Source organism: Odontesthes bonariensis, chromosome 17 (genome assembly GCF_027942865.1).
Source record: "Odontesthes bonariensis isolate fOdoBon6 chromosome 17, fOdoBon6.hap1, whole genome shotgun sequence".
Classification (NCBI taxonomy): Eukaryota; Metazoa; Chordata; class Actinopteri; order Atheriniformes; family Atherinopsidae; genus Odontesthes; species Odontesthes bonariensis.
This window is the reverse complement of record NC_134522.1, coordinates 34080262-34094927: the sequence shown is the minus strand read 5'-3', so window position 1 is coordinate 34094927 and position 14666 is coordinate 34080262. Positions and strand designations below refer to the sequence as shown.

The 14666-nt window shown below is 41.8% G+C and overlaps 1 protein-coding gene across 2 annotated transcripts in view; it reads left to right on the top strand.

Moving 5' to 3' along the window:
• The window catches only part of prkd1 (protein kinase D1), a 263074-nt gene extending 248851 nt beyond the window's left edge, over positions 1 to 14223 (top strand). For both annotated transcript variants that reach the window (XM_075448220.1, XM_075448219.1), the window contains exon 21: positions 10842 to 14223. In XM_075448220.1, coding sequence (XP_075304335.1) covers positions 10842 to 11069 — 228 coding nt within the window. In that variant the 3' untranslated portion in view covers positions 11070 to 14223. The remainder of the gene's footprint in view (positions 1 to 10841) is intronic.
• Positions 14224 to 14666: the final 443 nt, after the last annotated feature.

The window sequence follows — 14666 nt, the reverse complement described above, 5'->3', positions numbered from 1 at the left end:
AATCATCCTTATGCATTAGCATGTCTTTAAAGTGGCCTGGTTTGATCATTCTGAGAACGCCTCTCAGTATTTCAGTCTCACTGAACCGGTCTTTCACGCCATCATCAATTTGTCTGCATATGTTGTTGTAACTTAGATCTGAGCTCTGATCACCGATCTGCCCGCCTTGAACCTTGAACTCACGTCGCAGCATTGAGAGATCTCGAAGGGGCACGACTCGGTCATGTTTGTCATGGGTGTTTTGATCAGGTTTGTGTTGTTCAGGTGCATGTTTGGTGTCAGGTGGTAGTGTAGAGTGTAATGGTGTAGGTGTGAGAGTGGGTGGTGATGTGGGGTTGTTGATGTATCGTAGCAAACTAGTGAGCATTTTCTGTAACTCGACTGTGTCCGTGTTCTGTGTGGTTGAGCGTGTGAGTTGTGGAATGGTAATTGGTAAGGGGGTAGCTGAGCTAACCTCGGCTGTGTGGGTTATATTAGTGTTAGGAACACTGGTTACCATATCATCAGTGAGTGCATTAGGCTGACCTGCTGTCAGATTCTCAGTAAGCATCAACATCTGCTACCATCTTAAACTGAGCATTACGAACCTGAATGACATTATTCACAGTATCATTTAACTCCAACAACACAGCCATACCTGAATCCTCAGATTGCATGAGAGTGTCACTGTTCATGAAAGCTTGGATGTACTCAAAGCAACTGTCTTCCTCACCAACCTGAAGCGTGGCTGCATCCTTCCCCGGCACAGGACCAACACTGTAAGCTAGTTGAAAAAGTTCATCAGCCGTCAGAGTGAGCAGACTCTTCTTGATGTCCCACACCAAGCCTTTTCTCTCACTGTCCGCCATGACTACTTTTCCGTCTTCCTCACCGTTGGTCGCTCCTCCAGGCAGTTCTTTCACCCGTGGCTCCAGGTCTGTTTCCAGCTGCGTAGCACTACCACCGCTTCACAGGCACTCGTTGTGGTGGATGCCCAGCCTGTGCACCTCAGATGATGGATTGTTGAGGTAGGTTGTGTCTTCACAAGCTGGAGGACAGAGGAGGCGCTGACATCGCAGATGTAGGGCCCAATCTTCTTCCAGGTGCATGGGCTGAAGTGTCATCAACTGCCGGAACGCTTCACACAGCTGATTCTGGTTGTGCTTGTTGCCTGCGTATCTGACGCCGTTCCCCGTACGGGCCACCAAAATCTGTAACGGGTACCGTAGCAACGGCACCCTGGTTGACAGATATTCTCCTGAGACAGGAGAGAGATTAGGAGACGGCTTGTTAGTTTCAAGGATCATGCAGCAATTTATTAAAGTTTCACTTATCAATACACTCGTGTTAAGTTTCTTTTCTTATGTTCAACATATTCAGTTCAATGTCCCGTGAGCATTCACAATGAATTTCAGTGTCCATGTCAATACAAAACCAATAATACTCTTCAGTACAAAATCCATAACAAAATAAATCTCTTTTCACCAAATACATGTTCACTTACTCTTCTACTTAATGTTTTAACCTATTTATCAAAAATGAAATACATAGACAATGGTAATATTAACCAGCTTAATGTTCAAGTTACTTTTAAACTCAATATCAAAGTATTTTCCTTCGTTTTAAATCAAGACAGTACTGCATTTTACCCTCATAAACCTTAAGTGCTCAATGTAAACAAAGCTCCGTTTTAAACATCCATCCATCCATCCATTATCTATACCGCTGAATCCGTCGATCGGGTCGCGGGTGGGCTGGAGCCTATCCCAGCAGTCAATGGGCGAGAGGCGGGGTACACCCTGGACAGGCCGCCAGTCCATCGCAGGGCCACATAGAGACATACGAGACAAACAACCATGCACGCTCACACTCACTCCTAAGGACAATTTAGAGATGCCAATCAACCTAACATGCATGATTTTTTGGACAGTGGGAGGAAGCCGGAGTACCCGGAGAGAACCCACGCATACACGGGGAGAACATGCAAACTCCACACAGAAAGGCCCCAGCTGGGTGTTGAACCTGGAACCTTCTTGCTGTGAGGCAACAGTGCTAACCACCACACCACCGTGCAGCCCCGTTTTAAACAGTCACCTTTTTTCCTTCATGAACCCTTATAGCAAAAACACATCTTAAAACTGATGGCGGGGACCTTACAGACGGCAAAATAAACAATACACATCGACATTGTGAGTTTCTAAAACATTACTGAAGCGTACGTTCGCGTAGAGGAGGCGTGTGTTTTAAAGGGGGAGTTCGCCACTTTGCACATTAAGCCCTGTTTTTAGGTAGTCTGGAGTGAATTATAGATGTTCTGATCACAATTTGGACATTTGGTGCTGAACGGAGCATTTAGGTATCCACTGCTGCAGCCCCCCCACCTTTGCATTGAGTCAATGACCACTCAAGCAAACAATCATAAAACGGCATTAAACTTTCGTTTGCAGAGACATGAAACTCACCGTGTGGTCTGTGGTGGACAGCGATACGTTGGCTCGAAAATCACCGCGAAATACGCTTCCAGAGAAGTTATATTACCATTATTGTCCGTCTTCATTGATTTGTATTGTACACAAACAACGCACTATCGCCACCTAGTGGCTGGATGTCTTGCTGCTGCTATTCAACGGTGTCCGGAAAAATAGGTCCACCAAATGCTAAAACAACTGTTTTATTTATCGAAATGGACCCGAAATTGACCCGAAAATCGCAGCGAAATGTGCCTTCTAACAGTTGTTCTTTTGTGGCAATATCTGGTGATTTTAATCATGCCTCACTCTCTGCTACACTGCCAACTTTTCAAGAGTTGGGGTGTTGTGTCTGTATCTTAGCAACAACGGAACTGATGACATCACATGCAGTGTCGGCAACAGCTGAGGGTGGAATGTAAACAGCCACCAAAACAACACTGGTGAACTCTCTTGGCAAATAATATGGACGAAAACTTACTGCCAATAGTTCAATGTCAGGACTGCAGAGATGACTCTTCACAGTAACATGTCCTGGGTGACACCATCTGTTGTTGACAAGCACTGCCAATCCACCCCCTTTCCTTTTCCTGCTACTCTTTAAATCTCGATCTGCTCGTACAGTCAGGAAGCCCGGCAGAGAGACGCTGGAGTCGGGGATATGATCCTGTAGCCATGTCTCAGTAAAACACATAATGCTACATTCCTGATATTCTTGCTGAGTCCTTGTCAAGGCTAGAAGTTCATCCAACTTGTTAGCTAATGATCTTACATTGCCCATGATGACGGATGGCAGAGATGGTTTGAACTTCTTCTTTCTTTCTCTCCTCTTTGCTCCTGCTCTGCATCCACGACGCCTCCTTTTCAATTCCAGTGGGATTTCTGGCTTCAGTTGTCGAATTATTTCTGCTTTTCCAATGTTAATCAGCTGCTCCCTGTTGTAAACCACCTTGTTGCTATGGTTATGCATCATAACAAAAGAGTAAAATATACAAAAGTATTGGGAAAAATTAATCCAGCTGCACAGCATCCAAGGCAGGAAGGAACAGTTGTCCAAAAAAATGCAATTTCTTCCAAGAAATAACAGGAATGAAATTTAGAAAAAAGAAAAATCTCAATGTGAGGTACAGAGCTACTCCAACGTGCTGCCACCCTCAGCAGCGCATTCTAGAATCTAGATGACGGTGTTTTCGGTTTTTGTGTGATTTAAAAGTACAATAAATGTTTGTCTTAAAGTCACATCCTAAAAACATACAAATGACTGTCTCGTTTTGTTTGAGATGTGCATTTATATGAGAAAAATAATCCTTCTCTGATGCTAAATCAGTACAACTACAAATGTGACAACCAAATATAGCTTCTTTTTTGTGAGGGACACCTGCAGTGTGGATTTTACTTTGGTGGACAATAAGGGCATTCCACGTCTTAAATGTGCATGGACAGCGCTGGTAGGTACATGGATAGCGAGAACTACGTCCAAAATGTGGATGTTTTAACTTGTAGTGATGTAAAAGCTCGGACCTACTTGATACAGTTTCTGTGCACCCCTTACAGCTCCACATTCCCTGGATCTAATCCTGCAACATACAAGATCATTAGTCATATCATTCACCCCCAAAATGAGAGTCAGAACAAAAAGGCTCACTGCCCGACCAAAATTCTATACAAGGTGGGAATATGCTATCATTTCCAAATAAATTCACAGGATTTTAAACACAAGGACTAACACTTGCTTGTGTTAGAGAGTGCTAGCGATATTTGACAGAATAAAGCAAGTCAATATTTTCAATTATAATCAAATGTGAAAAAATACAATTAACATTTTATCAATATCTCACATTATTTTTTAACCCTCTGGGGACTAAACCATTTTCAGCTTTCAACTTCTTTAACATTTGGGCTTATAAACAATACTTTATTCTATATGGCACACTATGTGTTTAGTACCTTTAGATTAGAACCTAGGCCATTACAGGGATTCATGTAATGTGCTTATAAAAGGAAGGATGAGTGAATAATCTAGCCTAGCAAGCCAGACCCGTACAGCAAAAAGCTGTACAGGGGTCTAGTGACGCTGGATAGCAGTGTGGGCAGGATAAACGGTTGTCTGTCAAGTTGCCTCTGCACTCAACGCCACGTAATAGGATCAGCGCCGCGTTAACCTTTGCCCAGGCCCGGTGCAGACACAGCCCCGAGGCCCCTCCCCCACAATTAACACTAGCAGATAACATTCGCACCATGACCAAAAATAATGTTCAAATGTAAAAACTAACGATAAAATTAAATAATGACACTGGCACAGATATTTGAAATATAGAACTTTTTATAAGTTTATAGCCTAAAAAAAATAAAAATGGACAGGCTGGCCGCCTATTTGAACAAGAACATTCCCAACGTCAGCCATGGTAATAACAGGTTTTATTGTCCTATACCTTTTAAACTCGTTAACAAAAGTGGTATAGTTAGAACAAAATAATCTCTTGCAGACAAGGTACTGGTCTAGAATTAATTATCAAAAAGGAAATCATGGCATGTCAAACGGGCACTGTCACCGCTACGCATTCAAGGTGAAATGGGTCCACTTACAAGTGAACCTTTCGGCTTTTTTGAAAAGCGAAGTCTTTAATTAAATCGTTGAATTCATTTCGCCGTAGCAGGTCATATTCGGTGGACATTACAGTTAAACAGTTCAATCTGCTTTCTGTCATTGTGGTGCGCAGGCGATTTTTTTTTTTTATCAGCCCAAGCTTTGAGAAAGATCTCTCGCCACTCGCGTTTGACACGGGGAGCGTCAAATACATTCGGAGGGCAATGTCCACATTTGGGAACACGCTTGGTAGGTCCTGCTCCTTCAAGAGTGTCATCATATTTTTGGGGGAGAGGTCAGTAGTAATGCTATTAAATGAAACAAACTGGATGAGCTCATCCTCGAGTTCCACCTGAAGGTCTGCGCTAAACTTATTGACCAGTTTACGGCAAGCAGCGCGGATGTCACTTGAGGACATTTTTTTTGAGAGATGATAAAAATCCAAAATAGCTGGAGATCTCCTTGTATGCATCACATCTCTTTCTCAACATGCTGACTAATGTGTGAATGATTACATAAAAAACTTCCACGCGAAACTTTGCGCTGCCAGTAAGAATGTGATCGGGAGTGTCTGACTCGTCCGCTCTCCTTGTCCTTGTCACCTGCCGAGTCACATCAGATTTGTACAGTGGGGTCGTCGATATGCGTTTGGCTGCCGTCTCGATCTCCTTGAAATGCTTCCGCAAATCCTGCACGAAATCTGTCAGTGACTGGATCAGTGACACCGCCTTCACTAGATCCAAGTCAACTGACTGGAGCGCAACACTGGTTGTATGGAATCTCTGCAGGATTTTGTTCCACTGCACACTGAAAAATGCAGTTTCAAGTTTAGCCATTTTCTTGGCAAGGGATTTGGCTTCATCTCGAGTGTCAGAGGTCTAAGTTGCATCAGTTGACAGACTGCGCAAGACGCGATATATGTTGTCATAGTTGATGGAGAGCGCTTTAGTGGCCTGCGCATGGGAAGCCCACCTTGTGCCAGACAGTGACTTCAATGTTTCTAAATGTCTATTTTCGTTTGGTTCAAGCACATCCATTAAAATTTTCCATCGTCGAGGAGATCCTGAAAAAAAAGTGTAGCAGGATTGCAAAAATCTGAAAAATGCTGTAGCCTCGCTGCAACAGTCAACACTGCTCATTCCAACAAGATTAAGCGAGTGCGCTGCGCAAGGTATCCAGCTGGCCAAGGGGTTTATCTCTTGGATGGGCGCTCTCAAACCCTTGTACACTCCTGACATATTTGACGCGTTGTCGTAACACTGGCCCCTGCAATTTTGGATGTCTAGGTTTGTTTCTTTAAGAATCTGTGACACAGATTCAAACAGAGATTCGCCAGTGTGACTGAAGATGGGCAGAAATTTCCGAAATCTTTCAAACACTTGGCCTTGTTCTGACACATAGCGAACCACAAATGTCAACTGGTCAATGTGAGCCAAATCAGGGGTGGAGTCAACAATCATGGCAAAATACTTGGACCACTGCACTTCATTAATTATCTCTGCCTGAACGGGTTGCCCCATCAATGCGATGAACTCCTCGCATATTGTATTGGAAAGATAAGATGTGCTAACCCTGTCTCTGTTGCCATATTTCTTCATGTGCTCTGCTAGAAAGGGGTCAAACTGGCTGAGAAGCTCTAGTATCCCTAGGTAGTTGCCGTTGTGTGGTGACCCAAAAGTCTCATCACTTCCTCGAAATGATAGACCGCGCTCGGACAAAAACCTGATCACCTCAACCACTCGTTTGAGAACTTCTCGCCAATAGCTCTCCTCCTCTTTGCATCGCTCCAATAGCTCACAGTCAATTCCACAAGCTTGTGTGCGTGTTAGCCAAAGCATGACGGCCTTTCTGTGTGGTTGACTGACTTCATGTTCCTCTACACGGGCAGCGCTGTGTCTCCAGTCGGAAAAACCGGTAGTAGAAAATGAAGACGGGCTTTCACCGAAAAGCAGACAGTGAAAGCAAAAAACATTGCCTGTGGATGGAGAGTAAACTAGCCAGTCCCTCGGGACATGTTCTCCATTGTGCATGGAGCGAGTGAACAGGGCTTTATTTAAGCGTCGCTTATTTGACTTAAAGATGCGCTCAGATGCGGCAAAGGAGACATCTTTATTTTGACACTGAAGTGATGCTTTCACACCCTTGTCAACCCAGTAGCATTGCAAGTCCCCCTTTACTGAACCCCAGCATGCAACATCAGTAGATGGAGAAGTAGATGATAATGATACTGACTCTGGCTCATTTGTGTCACTGTCACTGATGGCATCATCGTGAACAGATGTGGAGTCGTGTTCGCATGCTTCTTCCACCGACACTGTGTTGGTGGCAGCAGTCAAGGTTGCATCGGTCTCGGAGTTAGCATTAGCAAGCTCGTGTCAGTAGATGTATCAGGTTTAGGTTGATGGTCATCATTCTTGCAGGAGACACTTTTGAAAAAACTTGATAGTTTTGGAATTTTGTTGATTATTTCTTCCTGTTGCTCTCTTTTATGCTGTGCTTGCTTTCTTTTTTTTGTGCCGCTATCATGTTTTCTAATTGCCTCATGAGACATGGCGAATAACTGTATTCTTATTGGCAGTGGGGAATGCTTATGGGACAGTGGCTGCACATGGTGGGCTTCCATACGGGTGGCGAAAAGTATCAAAATTATGATCAGACAGAATGAACAATGGAATCGATGGTTCTATAATTAGAACGTCTAAAAATAGCGTTTCATATTTCCTGATCTCGCTACGTCCGAGTGATTGTCAGGTAGGACACCGTGTTTCTCGAGGTCCAGGAATCACAGGTTAACGCCACCCTCTCGGCAAGCTTGAGTGAATGCACAAGGGCATCTTTGGTTTTCCCATACATTTGTGGGATGACCGTTTCGCTGAGATGTCTGCGACTGGGCACGACATAGCGTGGTTCTAGCCTCTTCATGAGTAGTCGAAATCCCGCATTTTCCACCACGCTGTAGGGTCGGAGGTCTTTCGTAATAAATATTCCCATTCCCTCGGTGATCGATAAGGCACGCGTAGAATTCGAAGGGAATTTCACACCAAATGCCTCAAGTAAGGTTTGGCTCGATGAGGCAGGTTTAGCCAGGTCGCCGTGGTGCCTGGCTATGTGGTTACGCAGATTGGTGGTATTGCCACTATATGGGACATCTCGCCGACACAGTTTGCACACCGCGTTTGTTTTGTCCAACTCATCTTTGTCTTCGTAGCTTTTGAATCCAAAATGTTTCCAAACATCTGCCTTCAATCCAGGTGGTGTTTTTAGTGATGCTGCTGATTCAGCCATTTTGCCGCCTTAAGTTTCGATTTCGTTTTGCCGGCACTCGCTTTCTATAGTGCGCCTCCGCGTAAAAAAACAATAGTGCCAGTCGCCTGGAGAAGATCGATCCACACATTTTTGGATCGATATCGTGTTTTTTGAGCGTGAATCGATATTGGATCGTGGATCGATTTTTTTGAACACAGCCCTATTACACAATAAAGTTACTCACCAAGAAGCCACCCATCGCGCACAGTGCCATCTTGTTGTCTGTTCACAACAATGCTGTTACTCAGAATGTATTGAACCAGGCCACCTCGCCACAATGTTGGTTAATTGCATTTACGCATCTCATATGATCTGTATATCGATCGAATAAAAATGTTTCCTGTTAACATACAAATTCATCATGTGATTGTGCTTTTATAGCAATGTGTGTGCAGCTGATGGCTCTGATTACATTAGGAAAACCGGCTCTCGCTTCAATTTGAGCTTTAATGTTGGCCAACTGCATTGTGGGAATTTTGTTATACCTGGCTGAGATCTGGGTAATTCTGTTTATATAGCACCAAATCACAACAAATGTCATCTCAAGGCACTTCAATAATATAGTCCAATTCAAGCCAATTAGAGTCCAATTCATTGTAATTATAATCCAATCAAACCGAATTTATTAAATAAGAAATTAGTCCATCCATCCATCCATCCATCATCTTCCGCTTCTCCGGGGGTCGGGTCACGGGGGCAGCAGCTTGAGCAGAGAAACCCAGACGTCCCTGTCCCCGGCAAATTCCTCCAGCTCTTCTGGGGGGACCCAGAGGCGTTCCCAGGCCAGCCGAGAACATGTCCTGGGTCTTCCCTGGGGTCTCCTCCCAGTGGGACGGGCCCGGAACACCTCACCAGGGAGGCGTCCAGGAGGCATCCTAACCAGATGCCCGAGCCACCTCATCTGACTCCTCTCGATGCGGAGGAGCAGCGGTTCTACTCCGAGCCCCTCCCGGATGACCAAGCTTCTCACCCTATCTCTAAGGGAGAGCCCAGACACCCTGCGGAGGAAACTCATTTCGGCCGCTTGTATTCGCGATCTCGTTCTTTCGGTCACTACCCACAGCTCGTGACCATAAGTGAGGGTAGGAACATAGATTGACCGGTAAATCGAGAGCTTCGCCTTCTGGCTCAGCTCCTTCTTCACCACGACGGGCCGGTGCAGAGCATGCATCACTGCAGATGCCGCACCGATCCGTCTGTCAATCTCCTACTCCATTCGTCCCTCACTCGTGAACAAGACCCTGAGATACTTGAACTCCTCCACTTGGGGAAGGATCTCATTCCCGACCCGGAGAGAGCATTCCACCCTTTTCCGGCCGAGGACCATGGTCTCAGATTTGGAGGTGCTGATTCTCATCCTGATTCTCTAATGAAATTAGTCCAATTCATAAATATAGAGCCAGAGCCAATTCAAAACCAATTTCCTAGCTAAGGAAACCAACAGATTGCACCGAAACTTGTCTTCAGTCCAATCTCCTGTCCTGAGCGTGCCTGAGGCGACTGTGGAGAGGAACGACTCCCTTTGAACAGGAAGAAACCTCTGGCAGAACCAGAACCAGGAAGGGTGGCCATCCGCCTCCACAAGCTGGGTTTGAGAGGACAGAAAAGAGGGGACAACAAACACTGTAACACCATTCAAAGGATACTTCTTGTGACAGGGAAACACAAGTTAATGAACCACGGGCTTGTCTTTAGGCCTCTGCCTCCTCTTCCTGACAGCCACCCAGCCAGCCTGGGGTCCCAGGTGAAAGCAGGAGATGGAAGGAGAGAACTGGCAGCCATGCTAAGATAGAGAACCAGACACACTGCTAAAAAGTGAGAATAAACACCAAAGATCTGTAGGAGTGAGTGTTGGAATAGAACAAGTATGCAACAGAGTTAACTACGCAAAAATGTGTAAGTTATAAGTAGAAATTGAGTGAGTTTTAATAGTCCAAGAGAAGCAAGAAATTCCACAGAACACAATCAATGTAACAGAAAATGATGCAATACGTCTTACCACAAAGCCTCAAGACGTTTGAGGCCCAAAGGATCTGTTTCGAACCTCCTCGTGCTAAATAACACAGGGCACCACAGAGGTCAATTGTTCATGTCAAAACTGTTCTGGCATCACAACTGTGACTTAAAATATTACACAAAAAGTATTAATATTGTGGCCGATCAGTGTATTACAGCCCAACGGAATTACTGCAAGTAACTGAATGGTAATTTTTTGTTGTTTGTTTTTACTTTCTAAATCTTTCCCCAGGCTTATTAAAAACACCATAAAAATAATAAATAAAATTAGATAGTTTATTTTTTTCTGTGAACATTATTGGTTCAATCATAACTGCATGTAGTACTATACTTTTGACAAATTTAGAATTAATGTGTCTATAGACATGTAAATTATTTCTTCCTCTCCCTTTTGCTGCTAAAATTTTTTTTTTAAAAAGCCTAAAAAACGATTGTATGTGTGTGGAAAAATTTATTTGATTTAGGATGTTTGTTTCCTCTTCTAGGACTACCAGATGTGGCTAGACCTAAGGAACTTGGAGACTCGAATGAATGAGCGTTACATCACTCATGAAAGTGATGACCTGCGCTGGTTTCACTATGCCAAGCTCAACGACTTTGACTTCCCCACGGTTCTTATCAATGCACCCCTCAGCGACAACGATCCAGGGTTGGAGCTTTATCAGGAAAAGGAGGAGCTGGAGACCCTCAGTGAGAGGGTCAGTGAACTCTGAGACCGATGCCACAGGTTTATTTTAACATCTACAACAAAATGAAAGAAAGCACCTGGGCGTGTCAGTTTCTACTGAGCTCACTTTTTGTCAGCAGTTCTAGCACAAAGGGTTCAGGTGAGATGGTTTATTGAAGGGGACATTCTTCTTGAAACAACACACAAATTAAATACAATTGAATCACTTATAAATTACTTTATAAAAAAGCTTGAAAATCATAATGATCATTGACTTTTCAAATGACTTTTTCTTTCACTTTAAGGAGTTTTTTTTTTGGAATTTATGAAATGTGAATTGTGCTTAATATTTTAGGCAAAAATCTAAATTTCATAACTATGCCATGTCCTTGTGTATCTGAAAACTTGCTATCTTACCATTTTACCTTTGTCATCAATGTGATTCTGTCATGAATGTCAATTTACAGAGCGAATTGGACTGCTCCTTTCATTTGCTTAGGAATTTTGACATGAAGAACTTTTTCTTGCCAGTTTACATGGCATTGCAGATGTTAATGGGCTATGTGCACAGTGAATTTAATTTATGGTGGATTTATTCATCAGCAGACTGAAAGGCCAAGTTGATTAGCCTGTGCTGTACTTAAGGTTCATGTGCTCATAGAATAGGTGTTACTGGTGTCACTGCAGTTGCACTTGGTGGATATTACGATGATTTGAGTGGCACCGCAGATAGATTAGATTTTGCAGGCTACAAACAAAATCCAATGAGATCCATAGATAGTTTACTGGAAATTCAAACAGTACAGTAATATTGGACAGAGCCATGTTGATAGAGAGGTGAGCATTATCACCAACACCCACAACTTAGATATATATTTTATACTTGGTAGTTTTAACGTACTTTTACTGCGACAGCTAGGATTAAAAGATACATTGCTGTTCCTGCTGATCATTGCCAAATGGTCTCTCTTGTCACACTTACATATACTGCTGCATTATTAGCAAGACATGGTCGCCACTGAGACTAACATGACTCTACTGCTTTGTTATTCGACTTATTCGTAAATCATCATAATCTCAAATGAACGATATTCTATCTTTAAGGTATTACATATGTGTTTTGTCTAGATAATAACTATCTATTTATCTAAATAATCATGATATTTTTGCTCTGTTTGGTTTTCATAATTAATTTTTTTCTACACAAAATCAATGTTGTATAATCAAGAAGTAAGTTTAATTACAAATTCATCCCATGATTATAACATGCTTGTTTCTTGTTTGCAAGATAACGGTCTTATAAGTATCAAATGTCATAAATATGTTGTCATTGTATAAATATAAAGATGAGGATCTTGTAATTATCAAATAATTGTTCTGGAATATTGTTTCATATTTTTTTCATTGAATTAGGATCTCTTTTAAAATCACTGAAAAACATGCATTTTATTAATTTGACATGATATTATTATTCTATAATATTTTTTAAAATTTGCACATTTTATTTAAAAGATAAATGTAATTTTTACATTTGCAACTTTTATTAAACTATCTACAACTTAGTGATGTCTCACTATGGAATAGTGAAACGTCAAATAAAACAATTGTTTTTTTTAATTTCATTTAAATAGAAAAAAGCTTACAAGATAGTAATCATGATTATTATTATCATTGCCTGACTGACAGCAAACACAGTAGTGGTTCAAGACAGGTCTCCCATCTTTCTCTATAAGAGATTTGTTTACTGGTAAACAAACCACAGTTGATTGTTTTTTTTCACTCCAACCAAACTCAGACTCAGGAGAATATCATGTAAAGGGGTTATTATATATTTTCATTTTACTATCATAGATCTGAAAGGTAAAGGCTGTTATTCTCAAGCCTTCAAAGACACGTCTTTATGTCTCACTCTGGTTTGTGTTAACATTTAAGCCTCAGCTGCAACTTAAATCTAGTCTCTCTTGTATGTTTCTCTGTAAAGAATTGACTTTTTTATCATTTGTTGAAATACTTGTTTTGTATTGTGGTCCAAATAGTCCAAAAGATTTTTTATGTGTTGTTATATGAATCTGCTATCGACTGGAAGTAAAAGTTAGCGCAAGCACTGGGTTATTGACTTTCTACAGCAACATCCTGTTACAAAGAATATGTATTAGAAGTAAGGACTATGGTAAACAGAAAACAAATCTTGTAACGGGTATCGTTTAGCCTTAATACAGATTATATCATGTCAATTTAAATTCATCTCTATTTAGTTTGAATATTGGGAACTGATAACTTAAATGTCTGGTGAAATCAAATCAAAGAAAATCAACAGAAGAACTTACAATAATGTTGAATTTTGGCAGTAACATAATTTACACATGTAAAATGCAAAGAGAACTCAAGATATCGGGACCCTCTCCCCATCTCCAGCTTGGCATGATGACACCCTCAACACTTCTCCCCCTCATGACTCCAAAATATCAAACATGCTAGATTTTTAGCTGGGAACTGGGACGTGTCCGCCATCATGTCTTTGAAATGTTAACATATAGTGATTGGTGACCATCAATCAAACCACAAATCTACTCCAGATCTGTGTCCTTTGACTGCGTCTCCTGATATAAAAATTAAACTCAAAATCATGTAGTATGCTTTAAGAAAATTAATAGTCAAAAGTGGATGATTAAAAAAGGCTCCATTTTACAAGAGATCATTAGGATTTAACTCTTGAAAAAGGTCAGATGAGTCTGGATTTACCATGTTCCAGAGTAATGGGTGTATCATGGTAAGAAGAGTAGAGGAGTCAAGTCATGACATGATTTGGAGGCAGCTTTATGATTTGGGGTTTAAGATTAAGACCTGTTCAACAGATGACAAAAAATCTATGGAGTGTGAAAAAAAACTTTTTTTCCTTTGCCTTATTGATTTAGTGGTTGCATGTGTCTGTATCTGTGTATAAACTCTGCTGAAAGCATGCATCCCACTTGGTAAAAGTTTCTAGCTTCTATTAGGTTGCAATGGCTATTTGAAGATCCTGCAGGAAATTACTGATCCCAGCTAAGACACCATCCAAAATAAGTTGTGTGAAAATGAACCAGTACCAAACAGAACCTAATTTTATCATTTATGGTATAATTGAGGGGTGTGCATTTTTAGTGATTTGGTTTTTTTAGGTCAACTAATGAAGCCTATTCAAGTAGATCAGTTGATTAGTCATGACATCATCATTAAACTGAAATGAAATCACCAAAGCAGTTATTTGTCCTGTCATTTTTCATTGTCTTTCCATCTGATTTTTTGCTCCTGAAGCGCAGCATTTTGGTGACGGTTTAGTACTTGAGTCCTCATCACGCTGGTAGAACCGTGGTAAGCTCGCTTCATCCCGCATAATATGCATTCGACTTTGTTGTCCAGTTGAATGAACTACTGCCATTTTTTGCTTAGTTCTGTTGCTTCTGCTATAGGTGCAAACTCCAGCAGAAACAGTGCCATAAACATTGGTGCCACAAAAACAGGGACCACTGGACTGAATATAAAGTAAGAATCAGTCCACACCAATATTGTACCAGTGCATGCAGGCAGTGCATTAAGTGAGAGGAGTCTATACTCAATTTAAACAGTATACCATCCAGGTGAAACACAGGCTGAGCTGGCTGCA